Below are 14,746 nucleotides of genomic sequence, written 5' to 3'. Positions count from 1 at the left end.
AATATTGCAACCCTACTTTTACTGGCGTAGGCAGAGTTCTCTGTTAGCCCTCTCCAAACACATGCAGGTATTCCACTGAAAATCTGCATGTGCATTTTGCCTAAGTCACCTCCTGTCATCACAGACCCTGAAAAAGAGCCCAAAAGAAGAAATCACAAGCATGGACCACTATGCTGCCATACATATGTCCTCAATGCTTGCCCCACCTGAACGAGACACTGCCACACTAAACAGGTGTGGACAGACCACAGTGGGAAGGTCTCTGCTACCTGCATATGGGCTTGAGAGATCAGTAATTTTGCCTCCCTGTCCACCACATGGGGTTGAGGACAAAACGCATCCAGCCGTATGCATTTGCACATGCACTGTGCATATGTGCCCAAACAGATGGATCATTTTGCAGAGTCAGGGAGAACCACAATGATAGTGAAAACGTTTTTGCTTTCCAGAACAGAAACCAAATCTGCTGTGCAACGGAGGGGTGTATTGATATACTTGATACATACAATATATGATATCATTGATACATGATATATATATATATATATATACATATATATATATATATATATATATACGACACAGACACTGCCTGTTTCTTTAACAGGTCCTGGATCTCTGTGGAGAGAAATTTTTCCTCATGGAAGGATAGATTTATCTCATGATGCCCATGAATGGAGGATGGACACTGAAGAACTGGAGATAATAACCCAGTCTCAGTATTCTGTCCAATTCTCACTGTTTCAGAATTTTTACAAATCAGATAATCATTTGATTAATAGAAAAATGATAAATAATTAATCCAAAATGAAGAAATCAGTTGCTGCCCAATACAAAATAGTTCAAAAGTAGCTCCACCTCAACCGACAACAGTAAAATGCATTAAAAATACGTGAATTAATTATTAATACTAATCTAGTAATAATAAAAGTCACAGGGACTATTTTACTGCATTAGGTATTTTTTACTAGATTTTTTGCAGTGAGATATTAGTACTTTGTCTTAAGCAAAGAATCTGAATACTCTCCCACCACTAATAAGCTGACGTACAGTAGAGGGAGGGAAGTTTTTGAAAATCTATATAAACCAGTGAAAATACACACCAACAGTATGCCCACATGCAAACACATGAGGGATGGAAATCTCTGCTTTCTTTATTGGCCTCTCTCTGGGTTTGTGTGAGCTGCACTCAGCTTTTGTCTTGAATGGTGATGATTTGAAACAAAAATCTGTGCTTCCAGAGGATAGGACTGTTGGTGGGGTCGGCACTGAGGCCTCATCCATGAAATGTAAGCTTCAGGGTACTGCTCGTCTACCTGCATTCTCAATGGATGGTGACTACATTATTGGTGGTGCTTTCTCCATTCATACCTACATGCACACAGTGAAGCATAACTACACCACCAAACCTGCGCCATTAAGTTGCAGAGGGAGGTTAGTAAGAGGGAAAAATGGGGTATAAGTGAATGTTTGACTGTGTGGACTGTTTTGATTTGTATGATGTGCTCAGAATCATACTGCAAACTGTTTGTGTGATATTGAAAAAATTAAAAACAACATTTCTTGTTTTTGTTTTTTGTTTTCTTGATATCAGATGCCAAATGAGTATTGTGCCATGTTAAGTGCAGGTATTATATTCATAAATATCGTCTTTTATTCATAAAGACAGAGTGTGAAGACATGAAAAAGAGGCATTTTGGTGTCTTAAAATATATCGTGGTGTATTAATACCAGATTCAGATTAAGACTTTGGTTGACTATTGTTATTCCATTTGCTTAAAATTCCTGTGAATTGATTTCTAATCCTGTGTTTTGAATTTTGGTAGGTACTCTGATGTATATTTGGTTCGCAAATGCAGTGTGCAGTCAGAATTGCAATTTTCCTTTATTATGTTAATGTAAAATTCATCAGTGACATTGGTATGTCTGTGTGCAGGATTGAGTCCCGTGAACTGCGCTTTTCACGTGCAATGGTTTTTGCCGTCGAGGAGATCAACAACAGCACAGAGCTGTTGCCAGGAATCAAACTTGGTTATCAGATCCATGACTCATGCGCCTCAGTGCCTGTGGCAATGCATGTGACATTGCAGCTTTCAAATGGCCTGGACCCGGTGTTTTACACTGGAGACAACTGCTCGCAGTCTGGTGTGGTAATGGCTATCGTCGGTGAGTCTGGTTCCACGCCATCCATCAGCATGTCGCGCATCATCGGGTCCTTTAACATTCCTCAAGTAATTACTTTGAATTTCTGGCAAAATGTGTTAAACATAGGCCAGTGCTGATTTGTTTGTCTGTATCAAATTACCTTGTTGTTTTCCTTTAGGTGAGCTACTTTGCCACTTGTGCATGTCTATCCGATAAGCAGCAGTACCCGAGTTTCTTCAGAACAATTCCCAGTGACCAGTTCCAGGCTGATGCGCTGGCCAAGCTGGTAAAACACTTTGGCTGGACTTGGATTGGTGCAATCCGGTCAGATTCGGACTATGGCAATAATGGCATGGCATCTTTCCTGAATGCAGCACAGAGGATGGGGATTTGTGTGGAATACTCTGAATCTTTCCATCGGACCCACCCACATAACCGGATCCAAAGAGTAGCTGAAGTTATCCGCAGGTGTTTCTGTCACTGCTTGTGCTGTTGTTCCCTGCGCTGGCACTGCATACACAACTAGAAAAAAATGTTATCTAAAGTTACATTAACATTAACATTAACAAATGTAATATTTTATTCTCTCATCATATTTATTTCTCTCATAATATTGCATAATATAATGCTCTGTAGTGTCTCTCCAGGTCGACAGCTAAGGTTGTTGTGGCATTTGTTGCCTCTGGAGACATGAGGATCTTGCTCAAGGAGCTGTCACACGAACCTCCTCCACCTCGTCAGTGGATTGGCAGTGAGTCCTGGGTAACTAACCGCGGCATGCTGAGTTTCAGTTTCTGTGCTGGAGCCATTGGATTTGGGATTGAGCAGTCTGTTATCCCAGGTCTGAGAGAATTCTTGTTGGATCTCTCCTCCAGTAAAGTGGCTTCTTCTCCAGTGCTCACTGAGTTCTGGGAGGATTCATTCAACTGCAGGCTGAGAAAAAGTGAGAAAAGTGTGTTGACTGTTAACATAGTTGCCATTCACTGTTGAGTCGTTGTGATTGTGTTGTTTTGTTCATTGTCTGTCTGAGTGGAGCCGCCTGTGCTAAAAAATCAGCAACTACTTGGAGATCAAATCCCAGATTTTAACATAGTTAAGATTAACACTGAACACTGAAGGCCTGAAAAAAGCACACAGGATATATTAAGTCTCTGGCCACGAAGCTAAATAAATATGAATCAAATCCAATCCAAATGTATTTATAGAGCACATTTAAAAACAACAACAGTTGACAGTTGCAGTGTTGTACATTCAAAATATAACAAATGAAAAAATGTACTTCCTAAAATGTATCAGTAACAGCTTATGTTTGTCTAATTATGCTATTATACTTAGTGATTTTAAACAAATCAAAACAGGAAAGGAAAGGATGATGATTAATGGAAAAGTTCTGGACACTTTTGCTTTGTGAATAATTGACTGATTGGTGTTTCAGCTACAAGTTAGATAGAAAGTAGATGAAAACATATCCTACATATACTACTTTGAAATGTGATGTAAATTACGCTAGTTTTATGAATAAATTATAACAATATAGAGGAATTTCTTCAAGGCATGGTTGGTGGGATAAATATTCATATTAAATCATATTATATTATATTATATATATATATATATATCATATTAAAATAATATCATCGTATCGCTGTCTCTGTCTGTGTGCTCTTAGGTACAACCAAATACAAGAGTGTGTGTGATGGAACTGAAGACATACAGACGCTACAGAGCCAGTACACTGACACATCTGAGCTCCGAATCACCAACATGGTCTACAAGGCTGTTTATGCTATAGCACATGCCATTCATAACGCAGCCTGCCAGCACACAAATTCCACAACTCAATGTGACAAATTCACCAGTTCCCAACAAGTCAGTCACAATGAATAAGTGGATGCCCCAATACACTTATTTTGTTATAATGCATCTTTTCTGAAATATTAATTTTGTTTAACTTTTTTCCCTGTCTCTCTGTCACTGTCATATTTCATCCTCACAGGTTCTTACTCAACTGAAGAAAGTAAATTTTTCCAAAAATGGTTATGATGTGTCATTTGATGCCAATGGGGATCCTTCAGCCACATATGAGCTGGTTAACTGGCAAAAAAGTGAGAGTGGCAGCATTGAGTTGGTGACAGTGGGACACTATGATGCCTCACTGCCGGCAGGCCAGGAGTTCCGTATCAACAGAAACCTCACCTGGGTGGAGGGTGGCACACAAGTAAGGAGCCCAAAAGTAATTTAACATATTTAAATTTCAAATTTGGCCATCTTGAAACACACAATAAGTTTGCATTGGAAGCATTTTTGGTTGATGCTGAAGAGTCATTTTAGCTTCAGGTGAACTTTAGAATGGCATAACAGTTCAGTGCAAATGTGGACCCAAATGCAGACAGGACACATGGTAATGCTGAATGAACACAAGGTATTTTTAATAACTTACTGGAGGTCGTAACTGAGCAGGTAGGGCAACACAAAATAACTAAAGGCAGTTGAAGAGTCCAGGTACAAAAAGGCTCACAAACAATAGACTGGAGGCTGAAAACAATAGTGCAGGCCTCGGGGATGATAACTGGAGTGCAGGGCAGGAGGCCAGCAACTGGGAGACTAGCATGTAGGCGAGTGGGGCCAGGGAAACAGAAGGATGCTGCAGAACAGGAAATGAGGACTACTGAGGCACAGGAAGTGATGCCAGCTGCAGCCCAACGCTAAAACCCAAAACCATAACAAACACATTTTTACACAAAATGGAAACCGTTGATTTGTCCACCAGCAGTTACATTGAAGTACCTTTGGCAAGGGATCTCTTCACGACCATTATAACAAGGAGTCATTACAAGGAACATTTTCAGTATGTGTATTGCTATGTGACCATTGTTTTAAGAGAGACTGAAAAAATATGAACCTATAATTGATAGAGCTGTGTAGCACACCTGAAAATATGTGAATTTGTCTGTATTTATGTGCCAGGTGCCTGTGTCAGTGTGCAGTGACAGCTGTCCTCCAGGAACTCGCAAAGTGCTGCAGAAAGGAAAACCCATCTGCTGTTATGACTGTATACCATGTCCTGAGGGAGAAATAAGCAATGCCACAGGTAATATTTGGTTTGTAATGCATATCTACAACATCAAATATATTACTGCTAAAATCCCTTTTAAATTTATTTTTTTCAGATTCCCCTGATTGTTTCCCTTGTCCCATGGAGTTTTGGCCTAATGCAGAGAGAGACACTTGTTTCCCCAAACCCGTAGAGTTTCTTTCCTTTGACGAGGTCCTGGGAATCATCCTGGCTGCATTCTCAGTTGGTGGTGCCTGTCTTGCCATTATAACAGCGGCTGTGTTCTTTCATCACAAGACATCTCCTATTGTCAGAGCCAACAACTCTGAGCTGAGCTTCCTGCTGCTCTTCTCTCTGACTCTGTGTTTCTTATGTTCATTAACTTTCATTGGAGCACCCTCTGAGTGGTCCTGCAAGCTGCGCCACACAGCGTTTGGGATCACCTTTGTCCTCTGCATCTCTTGTGTTCTTGGAAAAACAATAGTAGTTTTAATGGCCTTCAAAGCTACACTTCCTGGGAATAATGTCATGAAATGGTTTGGTCCTCCACAGCAAAGAATGACTGTAGTGTCTTTCACATTTATTCAAGTTTTAATATGTACTCTTTGGTTGGTTATTAGTCCACCTTTTCCAATGAAAAACTTCACCATATACAAGGAGAGAATCATCCTGGAGTGTGCATTAGGCTCAGCTGTTGGTTTCTGGGCTGTACTTGGGTACATTGGTCTACTGGCTGTCTTTTGTTTTGTGTTAGCTGTCCTCGCCCGGAAACTACCTGATAATTTTAATGAAGCCAAGTTTATCACCTTCAGCATGCTGATATTCTGTGCAGTCTGGATCACCTTTATCCCAGCATATGTCAGCTCTCCTGGGAAATTTACTGTGGCTGTGGAGATATTTGCCATCCTGGCCTCCAGTTTTGGACTAATACTGTGTATATTTGCTCCAAAGTGTTTTATCATATTATTTAAGCCAGAGAAGAACACCAAGAAACATTTAATGAACAAAAATTAATACTAAGGCATCTTAAATTTGTAAATAGATAAGATGGAAACATACAGTATAGTCTGTGCTCTAAAAATTTATATTAAAATGTAAGATTATTCATTTTTCCATTTAACATTTTCTTAATTTCACTGTATTTTCATATTTTTTAACATGTTAAGATCTGTTATTTTGCAAATCATTTTCGATCATGTACTAAATAAAGTTAAAATTAATAACAAATGCATGATACCAAGTTCTGTATCAACATTTTTCATCAACTATTTGAAGAATGTTTTTGCATGACTGAAAAACATTTCAAATGGTGAGAATACAAGTGCCATGCGAAACGAGGGAGCAAAACTACAGCATATTACATATTGTGTAATGAAAAGAAGATGGCTATATTACCATTAATGCATTGCATCAGCACATCATATAAAAGACAAATAAAATGTAAATAAAAATGTTTTAAATGTCCAACGATTAGATTCGATACGATTCAGCTCTGTCATAATACGATACAATATGATGCAATACAATTTAATAAAATGAGTGGATCTTTACATATTAATTCAATTAATGCTACATTTGTAGAGTGCTATTAGTTGCAAAAAGAATTCGTGATAGTTTTAGTAAATATAGTAACAGCAGAGACAGAGAGAAGGAGACATTACAGTGATGTTAAGATTTTATTATGAGTCTCGTGTAAATGAGATACTGCAGCCTAATCTGTGAACAAACTTTAAAACTGTTTAAAATATTAGTATTTTTGCAGTAAGGTGATCTGCTGCTCTGTTTCATATGAATAGTGCTGTGGTTTTGATCAGTGTGGAGGAACAGTGATGCTCTGTGTTACCTGCTCTCACAGTGACATGACGTCTCTGTGAGTCAGACTCGTGTCTCTGTACTCTGCTGTCTGACACGTTTTGCATAAATGAACTTTTTCTACACTTGTGCATAATGAAAGTTGGGTGGTGTGATGTAGTACAATGTCACTTCTGTCACTGTTTTCTGCCTGGTCTGTTTTGATGAAATGAAGAGGAGACACTGGGGAGGGAGGAGGGAGCGCTTGTTTTGTTTTTTATCTTTTTACCGAAACAGGCCATCTGAACTGATGCATTTGTATCTTATACATTAAAGTCCGACGAATTGGACATTGCATTTGCATTTTTGCATGGGGAGTTGACATAAGCATGGGCAAAGGCAGCTCACACAGCACAAAAATATACTGAAAGTAATAAACTTGGCCTCAATGAAGTTTGGAATTTTGTGATTCATTTAGAATGGGATTAGACTCCACAAATAATGCATTAAAGGTAGGTATTCATTAGGATTAACGTTAATGTGAGTTGATAAGGCAAAAAGGGACTTGGACAAGAATTCATCAAAGACCATTGGGCATCCTCTCTCTGATGCATAGTACACTGACGTACACCAGGAGGAGGGAAGCTTTTGTCTGAAAGTCTATATAAATCCATGCAAACAAATATACAGTGCCCACAGAGACTTGAAGGATGGAGATCTCAACTCTCTTTATTGGCCTGATCCTCCCTCTGGGTTTGTGTGAGCTGACCTCAGGTCTTACCTTGAATGATCCTGGGGTTGGTCTGAAACAAAAGACTGGGCATACAGAGGAAAGGATTAGTGCTGCAGTCAGCACTAAGGCCTTATCTGTGAAATGTAAGCTCCAGGGTACCGCTCGTCTACCTGCATTCTCAATGGATGGTGACTACGTTATCGGGGGTGTTTTCTCCATACACAACTACATGCACACAGTTGAGCATAACTACACCACTATGCCTGAGCCGCTAAGGTGCACAGGGAGGTTAGTAAAAGGGAAAGTGCTGGATAAGAAAATGTTACACTGTGCTGGGATAGAAATGTTTTGATTTGTATACTGTGCTTAGAATTGTGCTGCAAAGCATTTGCTGTACTGAAAACGTGAAAAGTTTCCTTTTTTTAGATGCAATATTAATATCAGGCCATAAAAATTGCAGTCTCTATATTCATTCATATTTTGTCGACTATTGTTAATATTTGCATTGCTATTCCTGTGAATTTTGGACTGATATCTATTTGAATTGGTTTGAATTTTGGTGGTTGGATAACTTTGATATATATTTGGTTCACAGATGCAATGCTGCTATCATTTATTGTCCATAACTATGAAATGCAGTTCTCATATATCCTGTTTTCTGTTGAAATGATGAATTGTCCTCATCATATTGTTGCTTTCCCACAACTCATGTCCAAAATGTCAAGTTTTCAGGACCCAAAAACACAGCTATGCTTAATTTTTCAGAAGATCCAGTGGCTTGGTAATCTTTTTTCTTTTTGGTTTAAGAAATAGGAGATTGTCTCAGCTGATAAAGAAGCATCTCCCCCTTCAGTGTTATCAAAAAATTCAAAACACCAACTGTGGAGATGAATGATTTTCACAGGAAAGTGACGATACATAAAAGCAACCAGTTACATGAGTGTCTGTGTGCAGGATTGACTCCCGTGAACTACGCTTTTCACATGCAATGGTCTTTGCTATCGAGGAGATCAACAACAACACAGAGCTGCTTCCAGGCATTAAGCTAGGTTATCAGATCCATGATTCATGTGCCTCAGTGCCCATTGCAATGCATGTGACATTGCAGCTTTCAAATGGCCTGGACCCTGTGTTTTACACTGGTGACAACTGCTCGCAGTCTGGTGTGGTAATGGCTATCGTCGGTGAGTCTGGTTCCACGCCATCCATCAGCATGTCACGCATCATCGGGTCCTTTAACATTCCTCAAGTAACTACTTTAAATTTCTGGCAAAATGTGTCACACATAGGCCAGTGCTGTTTTTCCATCTGTCCCAGTTACTAGTTCCCTTGTTATTTTCCTTCAGGTGAGTCACTTTGCCACTTGTGCATGCCTGTCCAATAAGCAGCAGTACCCGAGTTTCTTCAGAACAATTCCCAGTGACCAGTTCCAAGCTGATGCACTGGCCAAGCTGGTAAAACACTTTGGCTGGACTTGGATAGGTGCCGTCCGCTCAGATTCAGACTATGGCAATAATGGCATGGCGTCATTTTTGGAGGCAGCACAGAAGGAGGGAATCTGTGTGGAATACTCTGAATCTTTCTATCGGACACATCCACATAGCAGGATCCAGAGAGTAGCTGATGTGATCCGCAGGTTTGTAATTTGTGCTGACACTGACTTTCTACACACAAAATCACAAAAACATTCAGTCACACATATGTTGGAGAAATATGGAGAATTATTTCATTTTATTAGTGAGAAATTGAAAATGAATCTTTTTTCATCTTGTTTATTTCGGTCATATTTTATTACTGATATAAAAGTCGAATCAGTGAGACCAATATTTCTCATGTTTGTTTGTGTAAAATGTCTTTCTGCTTATACTTAAGGATAATTTTATATTTAATGCATCACAGCCTAATGTTTCTCCAGGTCAACAGCTATGGTTGTTGTGGCATTTGTAGCCTCTGGAGACATGAAGATTCTGCTCAAGGAGCTGTCACGTGAACCCAGTCCACCTCGCCAGTGGATTGGCAGTGAGTCCTGGGTAACTGACCGAGACATGCTGAGGTTCAGCTTCTGTGCTGGAGCCATCGGATTTGGCATTCAGAAATCTGTTATTCCAAGTCTGAGAGAATTCTTGTTAGATCTCTCGGTCGCTAAAGTGGCTGCCTCTCCAATACTTACTGAGTTCTGGGAGGATGCATTCAACTGCAGGCTGGGAAAAAGTGAGAAAGTTGTGCTGATTTTTAACAAAGTTGACATTTACAGTTGGGGGCATGGTTGTGGTATTGTTGTGATTGTGTGTTTGTGGAGCTTCCTGTATTAAAAAGTCAGAAGTTGCTTAAAGATCAAACCCAAGAGTTTTATTTAGAGGAAAATCTACTGATATTGAACAATTGCTTGAGAAGATTTTGTCTGCTGTGCTCACAACAACAACACTGATGTCCTAAAAAAAGGCACACAGTATATAGGCAGTCTCCAGGCCACCAAGCTAAATAACAATTAAAAATTGTATTTCATAGCATGTATAAGTTACAGTATATATGTAAGTATGTAAGTCAGTTTAATTAGGAAATTCTACTGGCAGTGATTTCAGATCTTTTATACATGTTGTACACCGAAGAAACAATAAAAATATAATATTGTGTCAAAACTAAGAAATGTCTTTCTTTCTCTTTGTATTTTTAGGTGCAACCATAGACAAGAGTGTGTGTGATGGAACTGAAGACATACAGACACTCGAGAGCCCGTACACAGACACATCTCAACTCCGAATCACTAACATGGTGTACAAGGCTGTTTATGCAATAGCACATGGCATTCATAATGCAGTGTGTCAGGACACAAATTTTGGAACTCAGTGTGACAAATTCACCAGGATAGAAACGAAACAGGTCAGTCAAAGTGAATAAGTGAACACCCAGCCTGATCTCATTCCCGACTAGTTACATACCAACACTTTGTCTAAACCCTTCAGTGGCTCATACAGACATGGACACTGTTCACAGTTAAAAGCAACACACCAGGCTTTTCAAGTGATATTAATGCAAAACCGCTTGTGTCTGTATAACCTAGTCTTCTGAAGTGGAAAAACAGGGAGGAAGTCTGCACATGGACCAGGTGGGGTGGATGGATAATTAAACAAACACAGGACTCTCGCCCAGGAGGTTGACCCATGTGAAACCAAAATGTTATTAAAAGTTGGAAGGCACATAGCGGTCTAGCTCAGTTGGTAGAGCATTTGCCTCATGTACTGTGACTGTGAGTCCTCTGCAGCAGCTGTGGGTTTGAATGTAACACAAGACCCTTTGCCGCATGTCATTCCCCACGCTCTGTCCCCCTTTCCTGTCATATCTTCAGTTGTCCTATAAATTAAAGGCATGACAGACCGCTGTCACATTAGTGACGTGACTTCCATGTGTCATGTGATGTACATAGTGTAACATGATTTTTACATCCCCATCTTATACAAAATCTAACTAAGTAGTTTTGGGGCCTAAACTTGGGCAACATCTGACTTGTTTAAAAGTATTAATCATGTGTTAAAAAGGTTTTCTGGCCGCATCTGATACAGTAGCCTTGTGCTTCAGTGCTGCCAAAGGGCAATGACAGATCGTTGGTAGGCTATGTCATGAGTTGGGATATGAATGCGTTGGAACACTGCAATGCCCTTTTTCACTAAAATGTTTTATTTTTCCTTTTTCTCCTTTTCAGTCTGCCTTTATTTCATTCTCACAGGTTCTTACTCAGCTGAAGAAAGTTAATTTTTCCCAAAATGGTTATGATGTGTCATTTGACATCAATGGGGATCCTGTGGCCACATACGAGCTGATTAACTGGCAAAAGAGTGAGAGTGGCAGCATTGAGATGGTGACAGTAGGGCACTATGATGCATCACTGCCAGCAGGCCAAGAGTTCCATATCAACAGGAACCTCACCTGGATGGAAGGTGGCACACAGGTAAGGACCCCTAAGGCAACAATTTAACATACTTAAATTTCGAATTTTATGTCTTATAGTAAGTTATATGTGTGCATTGAAATAGTTTTTGGTCACTGTAATTGTTCAGGTCGAAGATAATGGATAGGGGGACAAAATCCACAGTTCTAGTTCTGTCCAAAACTTCCATACAAAATTCAGTCAAGATACAAACCTTGGGACTGGCTCCAGGTACAGAATGTTTTCGTAATAATCACAGTAATAATCATATAATCACTTCATTCATCTAGCTCAGACTGCTGAACTTAGTGTTCCCCATCAGTGACTTAGATGGCTTTAGGAAAGGATTTCTTCACAGCCACTATGAATGAGAGAAATGGTTATGATGACAGAAAGACTTGAAAAAAGGAGAGCTGTGTAGTACACCTGAATATGTGAAGGTCTGATTTTATCTATGTGCCAGGTGCCTGTGTCAGTGTGCAGTGACAGTTGTCCTCCAGGAACTCGCAAAGTGCTGCAGAAAGGAAAACCCATCTGCTGTTATGACTGTATACCGTGTCCTGAGGGAGAGATAAGCAATGCTACAGGTAGTATTTCTGAAATATATTTACATCAAATATACAAAAATACTAAAGCCTTTTTTTTCATTTGTTTCAGATTCCCATGATTGTTTCCCTTGTCCCATTGAGTTTTGGCCTAATGCAGAGAGAGACACTTGTTTCCCCAAACCTGTAGAGTTTCTTTCCTTTGACGAGGTCCTGGGAATCATCCTGGCTGCATTCTCAGTTGGTGGTGCCTGTCTTGCCATTATAACAGCGGCTGTGTTCTTTAATCACAGGACGTCCCCGATTGTCAGAGCCAACAACTCTGAGCTGAGCTTCCTGCTGCTCTTCTCTCTGACTCTGTGTTTCTTATGTTCATTAACTTTCATTGGAGCACCCTCTGAGTGGTCCTGCATGCTGCGCCACACAGCGTTTGGGATCACCTTTGTCCTCTGCATCTCTTGTGTTCTTGGAAAAACAATGGTTGTGTTAATGGCCTTCAAAGCTACACTTCCTGGGAATAATGTCATGAAATGGTTTGGTCCTCCACAGCAAAGAATGACTGTAGTGTCTTTGACATTTGTTCAAGTTTTAATATGTACTCTTTGGTTGGTTATTAGTCCACCTTTTCCAATGAAAAACCTCACCATATACAAGGAGAGAATCATCCTGGAGTGTGCATTAGGCTCAGCTGTTGGTTTCTGGGCTGTACTCGGGTACATTGGTCTACTGGCTGTCTTTTGCTTTCTGTTAGCTGTCCTCGCCCGGAAACTACCTGATAATTTTAATGAAGCCAAGTTTATCACCTTCAGCATGCTGATATTCTGTGCAGTCTGGATCACCTTTATCCCAGCATATGTCAGCTCTCCTGGGAAATTCACAGTGGCTGTGGAGATATTTGCCATCCTGGCCTCCAGTTTTGGACTAATACTGTGTATATTTGGTCCAAAGTGTTTTATCATAATGTTTCAGCCAGAGAAGAACACCAAGAAACATTTAATGAACAAAAATTAATGCAAAGGCATCATGGATTTGTAAATAGATAAATTGAAAAAATGTGCTCCAAAAAATTACATTGAGATTTGAATTTTAAAAAGCTTTTTTTTCTATTTAATATTTTAATTTCCTTGTCATTTCATATATTTTTAACATTTTGTCTGTCATTTTGCAAAACATTTTCAGTCATAGACTAAATTAAGTCAAAATTCATAACAAACACATGATACCACGTTCTGTCTCAACATTTTGATAAAATCTCTGCTATTTGAAGTTTTTGCATGACCGAAAAATATTTTAAATGGTGAGAATACAAGTTCCATATGAAATGAGGGAGTAAAACTACAGCATATTACATATAGTGTAATGAAAATAAACCTGGTTATATTACCATAAATGTGTTGCATCAATGTTTTGCCCTGCCATTTAATCAAAATACATTTTGTTAATAAATGAACTGTGGCAAGTATAAAATATGAGCATGTAAAGTTCCTCTCTTTCCTTTGTAGCATAAAAATTACATTATTACTTTTATTAATGCAATAGTAACAATTGAGAACAACTAGGATTCATAGAAAATGGTGCTCATCACATCTTGGTGAATAGACTTAAGTACTGACACTATAGTCTACAGCTATTCTGTTGCATATCCAATTATTACAATGTTTGTAACGTAATGGCATGCGATCATAATGGAAGGCCAGCAAAATGAGACCCTGCATCTTACAGTAAAGGTCATTACTACAGTATTACATGCATACAGTAGTTCTAGATTGGACCACCATCTTCAAACTTGGCCTTCCTTTTGATCTTAACTAGGCCCATTTGATGTCTGTTGACATAGAGACAGACAGACAAACACCTGGCAAAATACTCAAAACCTCTTCTGTGATAGTTCCTGCTATAGTAGGTGTCTCCAAGACCACATTTTGCCATGAAAAACATTAATCATAAATTAATCATTAATCATATTTAAATATTTACATTAACAATGTTGTTTAACATTAAATATTTTCTTCTTTTTTTGCCATCTTTGCCAACTTTTGATATAATTATTATTGTCCGATTTTACAAATAATTTCTCTGTCTGTGCTGAAACTATAAAACAAAGTGAATTCATAACCAACATATGTTCTACTGGATTCTGTCTCAACATGTTCAAAATACACCTTTTATTTTTGTTGTACCACCCATTAACACCTTCAAATCCTCAAATATCCTGTTAATGATTTAAAATATGACCCGTGTTACAATTTGTGTTGAATTTCCAAACAAACAAGCTGAGTCAAAATGAGTGGAGTGTTTCTTGACCAACAGCTGGCAACAGTATTATTGATATTTAAGAGATGATGTTGAAACACCAGAAAGCAATGAAGATAAAACAGCAGCATATTTTTGCAATTCCATTTTCAGCTAAATGAACTCACATATTTCAGTCACTATTCATATTAATATTTTAATGTGTGCACATGAAAAGACAGACTGGTAGGAAAAATAAAAACAAAAGCAACAGAATGTATAAGTTCTCACTGCACAGACATATGTACATGTGTATGTTA

The 14,746-nt window shown here is 38.9% G+C and overlaps 2 protein-coding genes across 2 annotated transcripts; both read left to right on the top strand.

Moving 5' to 3' along the window:
- Window positions 1-1,135: 1,135 nt before the first annotated feature.
- LOC146328859 (extracellular calcium-sensing receptor-like) lies at window positions 1,136-6,214 on the top strand. The gene is made up of 8 exons (XM_084716530.1): window positions 1,136-1,434; window positions 1,937-2,231; window positions 2,324-2,613; window positions 2,793-3,088; window positions 3,815-4,014; window positions 4,142-4,363; window positions 5,113-5,236; window positions 5,316-6,214. Exons 1-8 carry the CDS (start codon window positions 1,136-1,138, stop codon window positions 6,212-6,214), a joined length of 2,625 nt encoding a protein of 874 aa, XP_084572656.1.
- A 1,487-nt stretch (window positions 6,215-7,701) lies between these two features.
- Window positions 7,702-13,205, top strand: LOC146328858 (extracellular calcium-sensing receptor-like). The gene is made up of 8 exons (XM_084716528.1): window positions 7,702-8,012; window positions 8,679-8,973; window positions 9,071-9,360; window positions 9,640-9,935; window positions 10,399-10,604; window positions 11,449-11,670; window positions 12,113-12,236; window positions 12,307-13,205. The coding sequence occupies exons 1-8, from the start codon at window positions 7,702-7,704 to the stop codon at window positions 13,203-13,205; spliced, it is 2,643 nt and encodes an 880-aa protein (XP_084572654.1).
- The last annotated feature ends 1,541 nt before the right edge of the window (window positions 13,206-14,746 follow it).

Source organism: Lutjanus erythropterus, chromosome 4 (assembly GCF_056507025.1).
Source record: "Lutjanus erythropterus isolate fLutEry1 chromosome 4, fLutEry1.hap2, whole genome shotgun sequence".
Taxonomy (NCBI): Eukaryota; Metazoa; Chordata; class Actinopteri; order Lutjaniformes; family Lutjanidae; genus Lutjanus; species Lutjanus erythropterus.
The sequence above is the reverse complement of the archived record's forward strand: the minus strand, read 5'-3'. Positions and strand labels throughout refer to the sequence as shown.